The following is a 20165-nucleotide window of genomic DNA, read 5'->3' as shown; positions in this document are numbered from 1 at the left end:
CTACCACACCTAACCTGGGAGTGTCACCTTTGGCACACCAAACAGAGCTCTCAGGCCACACCCATCTCAAGCCTCTAAGGCTCCATCAAAAACAGACAGTCCACTTAATCTAGAGTCATAGTATAACAAGAAAAAGCACCACAGTGAAGAAACCAAATATCTCCAATATGCCAAATAACAAACGCAAAAACCGAGGTAATAAAAACAAGGAAGTCACTATGATGCCCCCAAATGAAAAAGACACCCGAATTCAAGATTATGAAGATGATGAGATAGAAGAAATGCAAGAAGCAGATCTCAAAAAATTGATAATAACATTAAGAAGTTCTCAAAAACAAATTCTTGAACTACAGAAATCCTTAATGGACAGGGTAGAAAATCTCTCTCGTGAAAATGAAATATTAAGGAGCAATCTAAATGAAATGAAACAACTAGTAGAACAGGAAACTGTGATAGTGATGAGAAATCATAATGAAGTGAAGAATTCAATAGATCAAATGACAAACACATTAGAGAGCCTTAAAAACAGAATGGGTGAAGTAGAAGAGAGAATATTGGACTTAGAAGACAGAGAACAGGAAAGGATACAGTCAGACCAAAGAAAAGAAGAGGAAATTAGAAATTTAAAACATATTGTCAGGAATCTTCAGGATACTATTAAAAAACCCAACATTCAGGTTCTAGGAGTTCCTGAAGGCATGGAGAGGGAGAAAGGATTAGAAGGTCTTTTTAGTGAGATATTAGCAGAAAATTTCCCAGGTTTGGAGAAGGACAGAGAGATCCTAGTACAGGAAACTCATAGAACCCCTAATAAACACGACCAAAAGAGATCCTCACCACGACACGTTGTAATTAAACTCTCCACAGTGAAACATAAAGAAAAGATCCTAAAATGTGCAAGAGAGAAACGTCACATTACTCTCAGAGGATCTCCAATCAGACTCACAGCTGACTTCTCATCAGAAACCCTACAAGCTAGGAGGGAATGGCAAGATATAGCCCAGGTACTAAGAGAGAACAACTGCCAGCCCAGAATATTATATCCTGCAAAGCTCTCATTTGTGAATGAAGGTGAAATAAAGACTTTTCATAGCAAACAGAAATTGAAAGAATTTGTCACCACTCGTCCAGCCCTGCAAAAGATGCTTAAAGATGTGTTGCACACAGAAACACAGAAACACAGTCATCAAAGAAGGTAAAGGAAGGAAACCTCACAGCAAAAGATCACAGGGAATTTAAAGCATATATTAGAACTTATCTTTGGCAAATGGCAGGGCAAAGTTACCACTTATCATTAGTCACATTGAACATTAATGGCAGGAACTGTCCAGTTAAAAGACACCGATTGGCTGATTGGGTTAAGGAACAAAACCCATCTATTTGCTGCTTACAAGAAACGCATCTTTCCAACAAAGATCCATACAGACTGAAAGTGAAAAGCTGGAAAAAGATATACCATGCCAACAGAAATGAAAAAAGAGTGGGCGTAGCCATCTTAATATTGGACAACATAAACTTTACCACAAAAACTGTTAAGAGAGACAAAGAGGGACACTATATAATGATTAAGGGATCAATTCAACAGGAAGATATAACAATTATCAATGTATATGCACCTAATTACAGGGCACCGGTTTATCTAAAAGATTTGTTAAGGGACTTAAAGGGAGACTTAGACCCCAATACAATAGTACTGGGGGACTTCAATACTCCGCTCTCAGAAATAGACAGATCAACAGGACAGAAGATCAACAAGGATACAGTAGATTTAAACGACACTATAGCCCAAATGGATCTAACAGATATATACAGAACTTTCAATCCTACAGCTAAACATTTTACATTCTTCTCAGCAGTACATGGAACCTTCTCTAGGATTGACCACATACTAGGCCATAAAGCAAATCTCAGCAAATTCAAAAGAATTAGAATCATACCATGCAGCTTCTCAGACCATAAAGGAATGAAGTTGGAAATTAGTAACTCAGGAACCCCTAGAGCATACGCAAACACATGGAGATTGAACAACATGCTCCTGAATGAACAATGGGTCATAGAAGATTTAAAAGAGAAATCAAAAATTTTCTAGAAGTAAATGACGATAACAGCATAACATACCAAAACTTATGGGATACAGCAAAAGCAGTGTTAAGAGGAAAGTTTATATCAATAGGTGCCTACATCAAGAAATTGGAAAGGCACCAAATAGATGAGCTTTCAATTCACCTCAAGGATCTAGAAAACCTACAGCAAACCAGACCCAAATCTAGAAGGAGAAGAGAAATATTTAAAGTCAGAGAAGAAATCTACAGGATTGAATCCAAAAAAAAACATTACAAAAAATCAGCCAAATGAGGAGCTGGTTTTTTGAAAAAATAAACAAAATTGACACCCCATTGGCCCAACTAACTAAAAAAAGAAGAGAAAAGATCCAAATCAATAAAATCAGAGATGAAAAAGGAAACGTAACAACAGACACCACAGAAAAAAAAGAATCATCAGAAATTACTACAAGGACTTGTATGCCAGCAAACAGGGAAACATATCAGAAATGGATAGATTCCTAGGCCGGCGCCGCAGCTCACTAGGTTAATCCTCCGCCTAGCGGCGCCAGCACACCGGGTTCTAGTCCCAGTCGGGGCGCCAGATTCTGTCCCGGTTGCCCCTCTTCCAGGCCAGCTCTCTGCTGTGGCCAGGGAGTGCAGTGGAGGATGGCCCAGGTGCTTGGGCCCTGCACCCCATGGGAGACCAGGAAAAGCACCTGGCTCCTGGCTCCTGCCATCGGATCAGCGCAGTGCGCCGGCTGCAGCACGCCGGCCGCGGCGGCCATTGGTGGGTGAACCAACAGCAAAGGAAGACCTTTCTCTCTGTCTCTTTCTCACTGTCCACTCCGCCTGTAAAAAAAAAAAAAAAAAAAAAAAAAAAAAAAAAAAAAAAAAAAAAAGAAATGGATTCCTGGACACATGCAACCTACCTAAATTGAACCAGGAAGATATAGAAAACCTAAACAAACCCATAACTGAGACAGAAATTGAAACAGTAATAAAGGCCCTCCCAACAAAGAAAAGCCCAGGACCAGATGGATTCACTGCTGAATTCTACCAGACATTTAAAGAACTGACTCCAATTCTTCTCAAACTATTCAGAACAATCGAAAAAGAGGGAGTCCTCCCAAATTCTTTCTATGAAGCCAGCATCACCTTAATTCCTAAGCCAGAAAAAGATGCAGCACTGAAAGAGAATTACAGACCAATATCCCTGATGAACATAGATGTAAAAATCCTCAATAAAATTCTGGCCAATAGAATGCAACAACACATCAGAAAGATCATCCACCCAGACCAAGTGGGATTTATCCCTGGTATGCAGGGATGGTTTAATGTGCGCAAAACAATCAATGTGATACACCACATTAACAGACTGCAGAAGAAAAACCATATGATTATCTCAATAGACGCCGAGAAAGCATTTGATAAAATACAACACCCGTTCATGATGAAAACTCTAAGCAAACTGGGTTTGGAAGGAACATTCCTCAATACAAACGAAGCAATCTATGAAAAACCCACGGCCAACATCCTATTGAATGGGGAAAAGTTGGAAGCATTTCCACTGAGATCTGGTACCAGACGGGGATGCCCACTCTCACCACTGCTATTCAATATACTTCTGGAGGTTCTAGCCAGAGCTATTAGGCAAGAAAAAGAAATTAAAGGGATACAAATTGGGAAGGAAGAACTCAAACTATCCCTCTTTGCAGATGATATGATTCTTTATTTAGGGGACCCAAAGAACTCTACTAAGAGATTATTGGAACACATAGAAGATTTTGGCAAAGTAGCAGGGTATAAAATCAATGCACAAAAATCAACAGCCTTTGTATACAGAGGCAATGCCACGGCTGAGGAAGAACTTCTAAGAGCAATCCCACTCACAATAGCTACAAAAACAATCAAATACCTTGGAATAAACTTAACCAAGGACATTAAAGATCTCTATGGTGAAAATTACAAAACCTTAAAGAAAGAAATAGAAGAGGATACCAAGAAATGGAAAAATCTTCCATGCTCATGGATTGGAAGAATCAATATCATCAAAATGTCCATTCTGAAAAAAGCAATTTATAGATTCAATGCAATACCAATCAAGATACCGAAGACCTTCTCAGATCTGGAAAAAATGATGCTGAAATTCATATGGAGACACAGGAGACCTTGAATAGCTAAAGCAATCTTGTACAACAAAAACAAAGCTGGAGGCATCACAATACCAGATTTCAGGACATACTACAGGGCAGTTGTAATCAAAACAGCATGGTACTGGTACAGAAACAGATGGATAGACCAATGGAACAGAATTGAAACACCAGAAATCAATCCAAACATCTACAGCCCACTCATATTTGATCAAGGATGCAAAACCAATCCCTGGAGTAAGGACAGTCTATTCAATAAATGGTGCTGGGAAAATTGGATTTCCACGTGCAGAATCATGAAGCAAGACCCCTACCTTTCACCTTACACAAAAATTCACTCAACATGGATTAAAGACTTAAATCTACGACCTGACACCATCAAATTATTAGCATTGGGAAAACCCTGCAAGATATAGGTACCGGCAATGACTTCTTGGAAAACACCCCAGAAGCACAGGCAGTCAAAGCCAAAATTAATATTTGGGATTGCATCAAATTGAGAAGTTTCTGTACTGCAAAAGAAACAGTCAGGAAAGTGAAGAGACAACCGACAGAATGGGAAAATATATTTGCAAACTATGCAACAGATAAAGGGTGATAACCAGAATCTACAAAGAAATCAAGAAACTCCACAACATCAAAACAAACAACCCACTTAAGAGATGGGCCAAGGACCTCAATAGACATTTTTCAAAAGACGAAATCCAAATGGCCAACAGACACATGAAAAAATGTTCAAGATAACTAGCAATCAGGGAAATGCAAATCAAAACCACAATGAGGTTTCACCTCACCCCGGTTAGAATGGCTCACATGCAGAAATCTACCAACAACAGATGCTGGCGAGGATGTGGGGAAAAAGGGACACTAACCCACTGTTGGTGGGAATGCAAATTGGTTAAGCCACTATGGAAGTCAGTCTGGAGATTCCTCAGAAACCTGAAGATAACCCTACCATTCAACCCAGCCATCCCACTCCTTGGAATTTACCCAAAGGAAATGAAATTGGCAAACAAACAAGCTGTCTGCAGCCTAATGTTTATTGCAGCTCAATTCACAATAGCTTAGCCCTGGAACCAACCCAAATGCCCATCAACAGTAGCCTGGATAAAGAAATTATGGGACATGTACTCTATCGAATACTATACAGCAGTCAAAAACAATGAAACCTGGTCATTTGCAACAAGATGGAGGAATTTGGAAAACATCATGCTGAGTGAATTAAGCCAGTCCCAAAGGGACAAATATCATATGTTCTCCCTGATTGGCGACAACTAACTGAGCACCAAAGGGGAAACTTGTTGAAGTGAAATGGACACTATGAGAAACAGTGACTTGATCAGCTCTTGTCCTGACGGTTGATGTACAATGTAATACTTTATCCATTTTAGTATTTTTTTTGTTCTAGTACCATTGGTTGAACTCTGTAATTAACACACAATTATTCTTAGGTGTTTAAATTTTAACTGAAAAGTGATCCCTGTTAGGAATTTGGAAAACATTATGCTGAGTGAAATAAGCCAATCCCAAAGGGACAAATACCACTTGTTCTCCCTGATAGGTGACAACTCACTGAGCACCAAAAAGGAAACCTGTTAAAGTGAAATGAACACTAGGAGAAACGGTGACTTGATCAGCCCTCACCCTGACTGTTGATGAGCAACTTAATATGTTATCCCCTTTAGTATCTTTTTTTGTTTGTTCTACTTAATACTTTTGGTTGAATACTGTAATCAATACACAATTCTTCTTAAGTGCTGAAACTTAACTGAAAAGTGATCGCTGTTAAATGTAAGAGTGGGAATAAGAGAGGGAAGAGATGTGCAATTCGGGACATGCTCAAGCTGACTTACCTCAAACGGTAGAGTTAGAAACATACCAGGGGATTCCAATTCAATCCCATCAAGGTGGCATGTACCAATGCCATCTCACTAGTCCCAGTGATCAATTTCTGTTCACAATTGATCATAATGATAGGACTAAGAACCAAAGGGATCACGTAAACAAGAATAGTGTCTGCAAATACTAGCTGATAGAATCAAAAAGGGAGAGAACGATCCAACATGGGAAGTGAGATACACAGCAGACCCATAGAATGGCAGATGTCCTAAACAGCACTCTGGCCTCAGAATCAGCCCTTAAGGCATGTGGCTCTGGCTGAAAAGCCCATGAGAGTATTTCAGGCATGGAAAACCAAGACACTCTGGGGAAAAAAAAAAAAAAAAACCTAAATGAAAGATTTCCGCAAGTGAGATCCCAGTGGAAAGAATGGGTCATCAAAGAAGGAGGTACCTTTCTCTGAAGGGAGGAGAGAACTTCCACTTTGACCATGGCCTTGTCTAAATATGATCAGAGTCAGTGAACTCAGGGGGCTTCCATAGCCTTGGCAGCTCATGACAAGAGCCTAGGGTGATTACTGATGCCATAAACAAGAGTGTCAATTTGTTAAGTCCACAACAGGAGTCACTGTGCACTTACTCCTCATGTAGGATCTTTGTCCTTAGTGTGCTGTACATTGAGATTTAATGCTATAACTAGTACTCAAACAGTATTTTTCACTTTATGTTTCTGTGTCGGAGCAAACTGTTGAAATCTTTAATGTATGCTAAACTCATCTTCTGTATATAAAGAGAACTGAAAATGAATCTTGATGTGAATGGAAGGGGAGAGGGAGTGGGAAAGGGGAGGGTTGCGGGTTGGAGGGACGTTATGGGGGGAAGCCATTGTAATCCATAAGCTGTACTTTGGAAATTTATATTCATTAAATAAAAGTTAAAAAAAAAAAACAGTAGAAAATACGTTGCCACAATCTATTGCATATGTCACCATTTGAATCATCAAGTTCCAAAGGTAACTTGAGTAAAATTGTTTGGTTTAACAACAAAGGACACTTGTTTAGTATTTTTATTTTTTAAATAAATCTATTCACTTATTATTTGATAGGCAGAGAGAGAGACAGGATGCCCCCATCTGCTGGTTCATTCCCCAAATGCCCACATGACCAGACCCAGGCTAGGCAGAGGACAGAGTAGAAAATTCAATCTACATCTCACACAGCCATTATCTGCTGCTTCCAAAGTGCATATTAGCTGGAATTGGTAGTAGAGCCAGGATTTGTGCCCAGGCACTCAGTTGAGATGTGTGCACCACAACCTGTGTCTTAACTGCTATGCCAAATGCCCATCCTTCGTATTTTTGTGACAGCAAATAAAGGCACGAGATTCTATTCTGATGTTTAGTGCCTTTATTTCGACTACCCCGTAAATCACATGAGTGTCCTGGGGCTGTCAAATGAGCTGCAGCTTCTGACAGTGCGAGTAGGGGCACGGATTGAGATCGTCAGAAGAGCAGATTTTTTTTTTTTTGACAGGCAGAGTGGACAGTGAGAGAGAGAGACAGAGAGAAAGGTCTTCCTTTGCCGTTGGTTCACCCTCCAATGGCCGCTGCGGCCGGCGCACCGCGCTGATCCGATGGCAGGAGCCAGGAGCCAGGTGCTTTTCCTGGTCTCCCATGGGGTGCAGGGCCCAAGCACCTGGGCCATCCTCCACTGCACTCCCGGGCCACAGCAGAGGGCTGGCCTGGCAGAGGGGCAACCGGGACAGAATCCAGCGCCCCAACTGGGACTAGAACCCGGTGTGCCGGCGCCGCAAGGCAGAGGATTAGCCTAGTGAGCCGCGGCGCCGGCCTAGGAGAGCAGATATTTTTGATGATGCATTCGCTTACTGTCTTTGAAGATGTTAGTGGTCAACACTTTGCAGGGTATCAGAGTATCAAGTTAGAGAAAATGGAGTGTGTTCTAATTTAGTGATTCTACACATTGAAACTTTAATGACTACATGTGAGGGAGAAAGTTCTTTGCAGTATTTTGTTGACAAGCTATCCTGTCCAGAAGAATTTCAAGCATGAGATAATGTGGGGATTAATTTTTGATGTGAGCTGAGAAAACAGAAATTTCTGAGGGCATCAGTGGCATAAAGGACTCCACCCTCCTATAATTTCAACGGGCACGTCTGTATTTTATTGTTTAAGGAAATGAAATATTCGAGAAGGAACACCTTGCTTTTCCCCCTTCAGGTGATGAGGGGAAAATCAGCATCATTAGTGAGTTTTCTTTTTTTCAAATCAATAGCTCCCATTTCCCCTAAAGTTCTCTAAAGACATCTGTGAGAGGACTCTGGGCATGCCTTTTTTAAAATGTATTTTTTAAAATTATTTGAGAGAGACAGAAGTGGGAGTGAGAGAGAGATAGAAATACAGACAGAGAGTTCCCATCTGCTGCCTCGCTCCCCAGATGCCTTCAATGGCCAGAGCAGGGCCAGGCCAGAGCTAAGAGAACTAAGTCCAAGTCTGCCAGGTGAGATCCAGGAACTCGAACCATTGCCGCTGCCCCTGTGGGTGCACGGCCCGATGTGGGAAGCACATGTGCTAACCTGCATCCTAGCCACTAGGCCAAATGTCCCTTTCCTCTCTCGTGCCTGTTTTTTTTTTAAAGGCACAGTGGCACAGTGAGTTAAGCGGCCCCTTGCGGTGCTGGCATCCCGTGCAGACCAGAAGCCAGGAGCCATTTTTTTTTAAAGATTTATTTATTTATTTCAAAGTCAGAGTTACACAGAGAGAGGAGAGGGAGGAATGGAGGGAGGAAGGGGGAGGGAGGGAGGGGGGGGAGGTCTTCCATCTTCTGGTTCACTCCCCAATTGGCCGCAAAGGCTAAATCTGAGCTGATCCAAAGCCAGGAGCCAGGAGATTCTTCCAGGTCTCCCATGCAGGTGCAGAGGCCCAAGCACGTGGGCACTCTTCTGCTTTCCCAGGCCATAGCAGAGAGCTGGATCGGAATTGGAGCAGCCGGGACTCAAACCAGCACCCGTATGAGACGCAGGTATTTACCTGCTATGCCACAGTACCACTCCCATGCTGGCATCCTGTATGAGTGCCAGTTTGAGTTTCAGCTGCTCTGTTTCCAATCCAGCTCCCTACTAATGTGCCTGGGAAAGGTAGTGGAATGTCGCCTGAGTGCTTGGGACCTGCCACCCACATGGGAGACCCAGATGGAGTTCCAGGCTCCTGGCTTCAGCCTGACCCAGCTCCAGCTGTTGCAGCCATGTGGGGAGTAAATTAGCAGATGGCAGATTCCTCTCTCTGTCTATCCCTCTCTGTAATTCTTCTTTGTGTCACTCTGCCTTTCAAATAACTGAATAAATCTTTAGGGGGAAAAAAAGTTCTGCAGATGATTTTGATGTTTAGTTAGGGAACACTGGTGCAATGTATGCTAAATATTGGCATATATTGCATTTGGATCATTTATTTATAATTTTAAAACATAGATTAAGAGGATTTCATTCATTATTAGGTAACAGATGTTTGTAGCAAATGCAAGAGTTTATTGCTTTATAAAAATTTACTTTTTGCATGCCTATCCTAATTCAGTGCTTCATTTTTATCTCTCTGTGTGTGGTTGTTTATCTTCCTTTGTAAATAAGGGCAAAGAAAGGGATGGTATTTAGGAAACAAAAGAGTTGGCAGTTGGCCCTCCTTCAGTGACTAATTGAATTATGAAATGGGGACAAAGAAATAGTCACCTGCAGATATGGGTCTTATTTTAAGGAGGAATTCTGTCCTTGGGCATTAATTCACCAAGTCAAGGCAAAAGATTGTACAAACACTCATAAAACCAAGGGCAAAATTCCCTGGTTCTCCAAAGTAGAGATCCTAAAACATGGTGTGCCTGGTGTGCTGTGAGTGTTTTGGTGTGTAGCCAATGCTTGTATTTTTGCTTTCATTAAGATCTCGTCTCATTAAGCCTACGGAGTTAGTTCTCCACATAACTCTGTTACTCACTGGTAATTTAAACTTAATTTTTTTCAGACAGAGAGCTTAATTGTATGACTCATGGAGCCTTTTCAGTCAAATTAAAATTTTGCCAAGGACAGTGCTGCTGTTGGTTCTTATTATAAAAACAATCTCCATTAAGGATCGGGTTCATGATTTTTCTACCTTCTGTTTGCTTTACCTGTCAGGTGGAATATCTACAAATGATGTAACCAAAATTTATAATGTATATTTTGGCTGCCTTAACACAGAGACATTTTCTTTGGATAAACACTGTCTGTACCAACAAATGAGAATGCATTTCACTGCCTGAAACACATCTTAGTTTCTGAAAACCAGAGGAACGAAAAAAATATAACAAAAAGACAAAACCACGCTGTAAAGCTCCATACTTCATACGCAGAGATGATCAGCTGGAGGACGTTCCCGGAATCCTGCTGCAGCAGCCCAACGGTAGCACCAGGAATCAGTTTCGCGTAGTTCTGTGCACACAAAGGAAGAGGACGTCAGTCTTCCTTCGAGGGGCTTGAGAAAGTGGCGGGCGCAGCCTGCTGCCCGGATTCTCTCGGTTTCACTGGCTGGGGGGTGGGCAATGGCTTCAGATAATAATGGGATGTTTCTCCTAAAGGCTGACACCATGCATCATGCCACTTCCTGCCTCAAGGGGGCAATGGACTGGCCCCAGCTGCCACTGGGGAAATCTAGTCTCTTTGTCTGCCTTCGTCTAGGATTGGGATTGAGATCCCAACAGAATTCTCAGATAATAACATTTATATAGCATCTTCTTTTGTCTGAAAAACTGGGGCTGTATCTCGACATTTCTCTTTTTATTTGCAATGTTGGAGTCTGTGCTTTGGCATGTATGGGCAGTGAGGGAACAGGTGCTCTGTAAGTCATTCCAATTTGGGGGCCTTAAAGACTAATCTGTTGGTAGAGAAGTGGAGTGAATGATGGGCTGCTTGCTGTTAACGCTCCCTTTCCTACCAGGGCTGTCAGCACCATGCTGGGGTTGGTCGCGATGCTCTCAACCTCATCATGATTAATTGAGTTAAACATCTGCATTCTCCAGTGGGAGAACTCACAGGATCAGTTCAAGGCTCAAGGTCTTGAACCAGAGCATGACCTAGGAAGGAAGCTTTGCAAAGCAGAGGACTTCTACAGACGGCTGAATATCGCCCATCTCTTATTAAACTTTAGGTTTTAAAACTTGATTTTCAAGTGACGAGTTTTGTAAAGTGTGTGATACGCATCCCTGTCTTCTTAAACTCTCAGGAATACTTTGTGTTTTTTTTTTTTCTTGAAGGCATAGAGCTATACTTATTAATGTTAACTATCATTCTATAGTCATCAAAGGCTGTGAAAAGCCACGGAGAGGTCACACCTGCACCAAATGAGCCCTGTTTGCTATGCTTTTGTTTCTTGCATTTGTTTTTAAATACTTTCAACTTTCTCCTTGTTAAGCACTAAGGTATCACTGGCCCACTAATTACTCACTTATTCATTTACTTGTTGCATCCAACACCATCCATTAGGTAGGCTTCATGTGTGGTGCTGCATCAACAAGAGACTATGCTTTTTCTGTCAGCTGTGGCCTTCTAAGTTTCTGTGTGTTGTGAAATTGCATGACTGAGTTCATTAAAATCGTATGCAGAAAAGAGCAAAGGGGTTTTGACGAAAGGATTTAGGGCATCTGCAATAGTTCAAACAACATCCTCTCTTATTTCAAAGATTTAAGTGGATTAGAAACTCACAAAACTAAATTAGCATTAATACTTGTCATTCATTGTGATAGTGATATTAAGCAAATAAATCAGGACAAAGGGAACCCAGGAGAGGAACCTGTGATGCCAGGGAGACTTTTGGTGCCAATAGATCACAAGATGGAACCAGAAGGGCTTCTGGATATATCCAAGCTTTCTATACCTCTCCTGAAAAAAATGAGCTTTGGTTTTGATTTGTCAGTTTTGTAATGTTCTCCCTATTTCAGTGTTAATGATCCTGTTTAAGTTTGAAGTTGCTGGAAATCTGAACTCTTAAGTGTGTCAGATGTTGCTCTGCTTTGGCTCTGTGTTTTCTCATTGAGTGGGCTGTAGGCAGAAATCCAGGTAACTTTCCTCACCTTACTGCATGTGCCACGTCACGGCCTGCTGACACAGGGCCCCTCTGCTTCTCTGAGGCAGGTAGAACTTGTAAAATCTGAGCAAGGCCTGGTTCACTGACTTACTCTTCAAATAAACACATGTCAGAAAGGGCTGTGAAGCATGCAACCTGTGGTTACCAGTGAATACCCAAAGAGGAACTTGAATTCCACTCAAATGGAGCTGGAATGTGTGTCAATTTGACTGATTCCACAAGGGAAGGGAGAGGGAACCTTTAGAACTTGACAAACGTTGAGGTCCTTTTGAAAAAGTATTTCGGGGCTCTTAGGTTTGTATGAAACCGCCAAGATCCTTGAAAACCATCCCGATATCCCCAAGGATGAGACGTCATGGGGTATTTTTTGCAAGTACTATTTCAAGTGGCCTCCAAACTTGGGGTTAATTATTGGCTAACAAAGCTGAATCCATCGACTTGCTCAGGCATAATTATGGTCCTGCATGTGGTATGACATTTGGCATTTGGCTCTTAGGACAAGTGGTTAACATGAATAGCATGTGATGATTGCCACTAGAGTGAGGGTATAAAGGAATTGGCAGCCAGTAGCAGTAACCAATTTTAACACTGACAGTTGCTATTAATTAATTTCTGGATGTTGATCCTCACCAAGAGCATTTCAAATAATTCACTAAGAACACAGGCATTGTGACTTTCTCATCTAACACTGTAAAAATATGCTTTAAACCTTGTATTATGATTATTGTAAATATCATGTATCAAATGCCTTCCTTTCATTAAAGTCCTAAAGTGCTATTATAAATTGCCATGATGAAACATGTTTAATGTTAGAGAAAGGATGATTTTGCATGCCCGGGTGGGATGAATGATAGCATTGTAAGTCTAAAAGCTGACGCTTGGATATTGGAAATCGTCAGCCCTGTAAACATGATGCTGCATGAGCTGATGAGAAATGCAAGCTCCCGTGCTTGGGCTTGAGCTCTCTGTTATCTTTCTGTGGATTATCCTAATTATGGATTTTTCTCCCCTCCTCCCTGCCATGCCACCCAGGAGTTCCTGAGGTTGCTTTTCGCACTCTTTCTGATGACCTTAGTTTTTCAGAATGTCCTTCTTCAAGCCCTATTTATTTGTTTACTCTGCCCTGTTTCAAAAAATGATTTCTCATTTGTCCGGCTGTCTGCATTTGCTCCCTGCAAGTCTCCCTCTTGTCAGGGAGAGAGGGTGAGACAGAACAGGAGCTCATTCAGCAGGCAGGCATCAAATGATACAGCGGAGGGGGCCTGGATTCACAGCTCACACTCGGCTCCTCCCAGGGAGTCTCCAAATTCATGGAGCTCAGGGTCTGGCTGCCAGAGGCAGCTGTCAGGTGTTCGCTCCTCTTGGGCTAAGGGCAGGGGAACATGCAGCCACACACCTGCTGCCTCCCTTACCTGCAGACAGGTTGCTGGTTGGCTTTTTCTTCAAAGAGACTCTGGCTGAGGACCCTGGCAGCCCCTCCCTGGCTTTTATGCTTTCTTGGCCTCCTCACCCTTGGAAGGGACAGCTCCTGACATGACCTCTTTCCTGCTAGTTAATTCTTCAGAGTCTGGCTGTTTAGTATTAACTGTGTGCTTGCTGGGGATCTTGATTTGGTTTCTGCCTCGGATGGTGACTCCAGTCTGAACCCACCTATCCTAGTCTTGTGACATTTCTAGTATAGTCTCATAGAGTCTGCAGTACCTTAGAGCTCATTAGCCATCATTTTATAGAGATCATACTACCCAGGCCCCTCATTAGAGGGTGGAACAGCCAAAGATGACTTGCCACATACCAGCTAATGCCATTTTTAAAAAATATTTTTTAATTTTCCTTTTTTAAAAAAATAGTTTTATTTGAAAAGCAGAGAGACTGGGGGGGGGGCAAAGAAAGAAGAGGAGGAGGGAGAAGGAGAGGGATTAATTGATTTTCCACCTACTGGTTCATTCCCCACAAGAGTCAGGGCTGCACCAGGCTGAAACCAGGAGCCTGGAGCTCGAACCAGGCTTCCCACGTGGGAAGTCTTTGAGCGATCACCTGCTGCCTCCCAAGGTGTGCATTAGCAAGAAGCTGGATCAGAAGCTGAAGAGCTGAGACTCAAACTCTGATACGGGATGTGAGTGTCCCAAGTGACATCTTAAATGCTGTATCAAATGCAAGACCCTAATAATAGTTTAATGAAGAATCTGGAAAATCAAACACTTAGAGCAACCAGCTACTTCTCTTTAGATCCCTTGCTTCTTAACTCTTTCTCTGAAGCCTCACTAATATAGCATTGATGTCACTACTTTTTTATTGTTACATTTTTCAATTTACTAATATAGAGAGAACAGATTTCATTAACTTCATAGATACAATTCCAAGAATATGACGAAAAAGACATATCTGATAAAAGTTTGTGATCTGAAATAAAGAACTCTTAAAACTCAACAATAAGAAACAACTATAATAAACGGATTAAAAAGTGAATCAAAGACATTGACAGCTCAACAAAAAAATATATAGATGACAAATAAGCATAGAGAAAGATGCTTTTATCATATGTCATCAGGGAAATGTAAATGAAACAAAATGAGGTACTACAATACACTTAGTAGAAAGACCAAAATCCAGATCTCTGAGAACACCTAATGCTGGTAAGGATGTAGAGATAAAGGAACTCTCCTGCACTGCTGGTGGAAATCAAATGATAAAGCCACTGAGGAAGACATTTGGCAGTTTCTTACAAAACTACACATGCACTTACTCCATGACCACAGGACCCTGCAGTCAACGCCCTGATATTCACCCAAAGGATTATACCTATTATATTCATAATTGCCAAAACCTGGAAGCAACCCAGATGTCCTTCAGTGGGTGAATGGATAAATAAACTGTGGTGCATTCATTCAATGGAATGTTATTTAGTACTAAACATAAAGCAGCTCTCAAGTCATGCAAAGATATCAAGGCAATTTAAATGCATATTACTAAGTAAAAGAAGCTGCTCTGGAAAGGCTACACACTCCATGATTCCAGCTAGCTGACACTGTGGAAAAAGCAAAAACTATGGAGACAGTAAAAACATCAGTGATTGTCAGGGGTTGAAGGGGAAGCGTATGGGGGCCAATAGGTGAATGATGTTTAGGGCAGTGGAATTACTCTGTAAGACACCATAATGGTGTACAGATATCATAATATATTTGTCCAAATGCATAGGGTGTGTGAAACTATGAGTGAACTCTAATGTAAACTATGAAATATTAATATGGGATCATCATCACTTACAGCAAATGTACCACTCTAGAGGAAGTTATGGATTATAAGGGAGATTATACATGTATGGGACAGGGGTATATGGGCCTCATGACATTGAGGCCGAGAACTTCATGAACTTGCCTGAGGTCATTCCTCCACATGGTAGTATAATGGATGCCACCTGCATCCTTGTCCCTAACACTGGAGCTCTCAACCAGATGACTCATGTTAGGTGCCTGACAATGGCTCTGTGGGTCCCCTGATGATGTCATCACTGAGTCTGAGAGAGGTTAATGAATTAAGTCAGAGACTGGGAATGTTCATTTTCTTGGGTACTGCAAGTTGGATAACTTAAAGCCTCAGAATTATATTATCTCACTATCTGGAGGCCAGAACTCTGAGTTCAAGGTGTCAGCAGGACGGTGCTCCTCCCAAGACCTGGTGAAGGCCACCCTTGCCTCTTCCTAGCTTCTGGTGATGCCAGCAATCCCTGGTGGGCCTCCACTTGCCCAGGCACCATTCTAATCTGCCTCCATTGTCACACAGTGTCCCCCTTCATGCATCTGTGTTTCTTCTCTTTTTCATACAAAGGCACCAGTCATAATAGACTATCCTACTCCAGTATGACCTTATTTTACATTAACTAATTTATATCCACAATGACAAATTCTGTGATTCTGGGTGACATGATTCAACATATAACACTGGGCTAGGAATCTTTCAGTTTCTTTAACCTTCATCTCTTAGCTTAACTGGACAAGTGAGTACCTTGCCTAGTCACAGAAGTAATGAGTGATCTAAACAGGTCTTGAGGGGCTGGCGCCATGATATTGTAGCAGGTTAAGTCTCTGCCTGTGGTGCCAGCAAACCATATGGCACTACTTTGAGTCCCAGCTGCTCTACTTCTGATCCAGCTCTCTGCTAATGGCCTGGGAAAGCAGTGGAAGATGACCCAAGTGCTTGGGCAGCTGTATCCAGGTGTCCGATGAGTGGGCCCTTGCACCCACTTCGGAGACCTGGATGAAGCTCCTGGCTCCTGACTTCGGATTGGCCCAGCTCTGGCTCTTGCAGCCATTTGGGGAGTGAGCCAGAGGATGGAAAACCTCTCTCTGTCTCTGTCTCTCTGTCTCTCTCTGTCTCTCTCTCTGTAACTCTGCCTCTCAAATAATAATAATAAAGAAACAAATAGGCTTTGAATCTAAATCCAGTGCTCACTCTTTCCTGCCAGGTCCCTGCAGAAGCGCTGGTGCAAATGCCAATAGCAAGTGAGGGTGACAGTCTCATTAGAAAGTTAAGATGATAATGTCACATATATGTGGATATATGAATATACAAATACATATATATATATGGGTATTTCGAAAAGTTTATGGATCTGGAATAAAGGATAAGTATATTTTGGTGTAAAATTTTTGAAATCCATGCACTACTGTTTTACCATAACACATATTTTCCATGAATTTTTTGAAGACCCTCATATAGGAACTTTCTTACCCAGAGCAAAAAGTCAGGAAGAAAAACGGTTTGTGGCTGTAATGACTTTCAAACTCAAAGGCTGCATCTTGAAAGAAATGTAGGAAGTAGCAAAAACATAAAGGCCATAAAAAAAATTTCCCAGGGGACTGTAGCATGCTATTTATGTGGTCAAAGGAAAACAGCTCTTTGCTGGCGAAGACACACTTTGGTGGAGCCGGGGGTGTTTCTTCCAGAGCTAGGGGCGGGCTGCGCCTACTGAAATCAGGCCTGCTTCTGAAGGCAATCAGAAGGCTTTCTTCCCGTGAGGTCTTTCATTCTTGTGGGGCTTTATTCCGGCTGGTTCTCGTGTTCATTATCAGTAAACGCAGGGCTCCTAGTATTATGCGAAAGTTTACCCCTAGGCTTGACTGTGTTACTAGGACACCCAAGATTCCAAAAAGACCATGTAATTGTTTCTGGCACAGAGGGAGCAAGAATGTCTGTGTCTGAGTTGCATGAAATCCGCTTTGCCTTGGGGCTTCAATTGTCAGCATTCCGCAGTCAGGCAGGTAGTGATGGGAGTGTGCTAATTAGATCAGCTGCTCAATCTTGAAGTCTGTACTAGCAATGACTAGGTAGTCGGCTTCAGAACTTTTGAGCACTACCTGTCTTTCTCCCGGTCTGCCCTGAATGTAATTATCTTGTCAGCCAAAAAGCCGTAGCACACAGCTGAACGGCGCTCAGCGGCACTAACAGGGTGATCAGGAAAGGCGAATGGACCCACGGTGCGTGACTGTTCTGAGACAAACAAATGCATGGGGACGCATTGAGAATGGAAACGGGGAGAACAAAGAGACCACGTGGAGTATCTGTTCCTGAGAACACTTCAGATCTTCTCTTAATAAGATTACCCTGCCTTTGGAGAGAGGGCAGCTGAGGACCTTGCCTGGGAAATGCAGAGCCCCAAAGCTTTAGAAAGCTCTTTTAAAATGGCAAGCAGAGAGGGGTTCAGGAGCAGCCCATGTGCTCTGCAGACCAAAAGGCAGGTAATAAAACTTTGAAGGATGGCGAGCAGGAAGGCGAGGAAGGGGGTGAGAAAATAGCAGGCAGGTGTATGTGCAAGGACTGCTGAAGAGCGATCAGCCTCGACACTGGAGTGGACTGGTGGCACCAGCGTCCCTGGGCACTGGTTACAAATGCAGAATCTTAGGCCACACCCAGATCTTCTGAATCAGTGTCTGCATTTCAACAAGATCTCGAGGGGCCTGATGCACCAGGGGAGATTTTAAACACCACTGGCACCTGGGTCTCAGCCCCCACCAAACCAGATCTTTATCTGATCAGGGTGCAGTCTGGTCATTGAGTTGCTTTTTTTTTTTTTTTTTCCCTTCAAAAGCCCTCTAGCAAAATCTAATAGTGAGCACCACTGCTAGAGTATGTTATGTCCAGGAGGGGCTGTGGCAATTTAGAAAGTTAAAAGCATTAGGTTTTTTAGATCTATATGATCACGGCCGGTGCCGCAGCTCACTAGGCTAATCCTCCGCCTGCAGCGGCGGCACACTGGGTTCTAGTCCCGCTTGGGGTGCCGGTTCTGTCCCGGTTGCTCCTCTTCCAGTCCAGCTCTCTGCTGTGGCCTGGGAGTGCAGTGGAGGATGGCCCAAGTGCTTGGGCCCTGCACCCCATGGGAGACCAGGAGAAGCACCTGGCTCCTGGCTTCGGATGGGCGCAGCGCGCTGGCAGTAGCAGCCATTTGGGGGGTGAACCAACAGAAGGAAGACCTTTCTCTCTGTCTCTCTCTGTCTAACTCTGTCTGTCAAAAAAAAAAAAAAATCAATATGACCACAACTCATACTGGATCTCCTGCCTGTCATACACTTGGAACACATAAACTTAGATCAAAGTGGTAGTTTTTAAAAAGGTTGTGATAACCTTTAGACAAAAAGCCTGAGATTTCTTGTTGTTTTTTGTTTGCTCATTTTTAGTTTGAAAGGCAGAGAGAGTACGTTCCCATTTACTAGTTCACTCCCCTAGATGTCTGAAATGCTTGGGGCTGATTCAGGTTCAGGCTCAAGCCAATGAAGTAGGCAGGCATACAGGCTAAAATTGATTAGATTGTGAACTGGAAGACCACGCCTTTGCCACGCCCCTGTGTGACCGCATGCCCCTACCTGATGCCTTCGCCACACCACAGGGAGCAGCAAGACCCTCACTGCCTGAGTTAGATTTGAATTTCAGAAAAAGAAAAAGTTCTGGTATGACTATATCCCAAATGTTACATAGGATAAACTTGTACTAAAAGCTCTTCTTTATTTTAAATTTAAATTTAACTGGACATCCTGTATTTTTATGTGTAAAATCTGGCAATCCTATAGATAAAAACAAACAAACCAATAACTCCTGAATTCATAAATGAAGTGTGCCCAAATCGCTCAAGTTCAATAAATGATTTCCAAAATTATTTACTTTCTGAAAATTCAATATTTCAGAGGCAGTAAAATGTTTTAAGCTGTTTTTCAATTACTACGAGCCTCTTGGTAGCACATTTTGGATTCTTTCACATAACGAGGCATAAAATTAACATATATCATACTCCCTAACTCTTCTTGTGTCCTGTGGCTGTCTGTGTAACTTGTCCCTCGTGCCTTGATGCCATCAATAGTGTTGAAAAGACTGTGCCATGCAGAAAATGCTGGATTACGATACTGCTCCTGTGTGGTGAGCCAAGCTGGAGCGAGTTCTCTGTGAGCATAGCTGTGCTTTGAGTCATCCTCCAAGGCACTAACCCAGGTGGCCAAACGGCACCACAGCAAAGGCATCCCAGGCCAGATGAGTGGCTGAAGACTCCCTTTGTCCTGCAGGACCCGGAGAAAGTGGCCGGAGGGTTGCACAGCTTTGAGCACTTTGCAGTCCAGAGAGGAATCTTCTTCACAAACGCACAGTGCTCACTAAGGGGCTGCTTTTGGGGATAAGGAAATACTAATAGAAATCACGTGTGGGTCCTATTAAAGTCGTCACATGAACATGGAAAACAATAACCAAAGAGCATGTGGATATGCAAGAAAAAGCAACCCGACAGGTTAGAAGACCTGGGCAAGTCTGAGGGCTGCTTGTGGAAGTGGGTTAGTTTGCTTTTATTTGAAAGCAGACATCCTATAAATATGGCAAGCAGAGGCTCAGAATTTTGTAGGGTGTTCTTGCTTTCATCTAACATTATTTTTTGTCACTAAAAGTGTTGCAAAACTGTCGCTCCCCCTCTTCGTGGAGGAACGACACCAAACCCTGCCTAGGCTTCATATCCGAGTCACGGCACCATTATGTCGCT

General features: G+C 42.5%; 1 protein-coding gene across 23 annotated transcripts in view; it reads right to left on the bottom strand.

Moving 5' to 3' along the window:
- Window positions 1–20165, bottom strand: part of ITGB6 (integrin subunit beta 6) — a 142703-nt gene that overhangs the window by 34114 nt on the left and 88424 nt on the right. For all 23 annotated transcript variants that reach the window (XR_016230844.1, XR_016230842.1, XR_016230843.1 and 20 more), the window contains one exon: window positions 10414–10503. Coding sequence is in view for 17 of the 23 variants with exons in the window: in XM_089328251.1 (XP_089184377.1) it covers window positions 10414–10503 (90 nt within the window). In the remaining 6 variants the exon portion in view is untranslated. The remainder of the gene's footprint in view (window positions 1–10413; window positions 10504–20165) is intronic.

This window comes from Oryctolagus cuniculus, chromosome 3, assembly GCF_051225735.1.
Source record: "Oryctolagus cuniculus isolate XC-2025 breed Fujian yellow rabbit chromosome 3, ASM5122573v1, whole genome shotgun sequence".
NCBI lineage: Eukaryota > Metazoa > Chordata > Mammalia > Lagomorpha > Leporidae > Oryctolagus > Oryctolagus cuniculus.
Note: the sequence above shows the minus strand (reverse complement) of the source record. Positions and strands in the feature narration are given on the sequence as shown.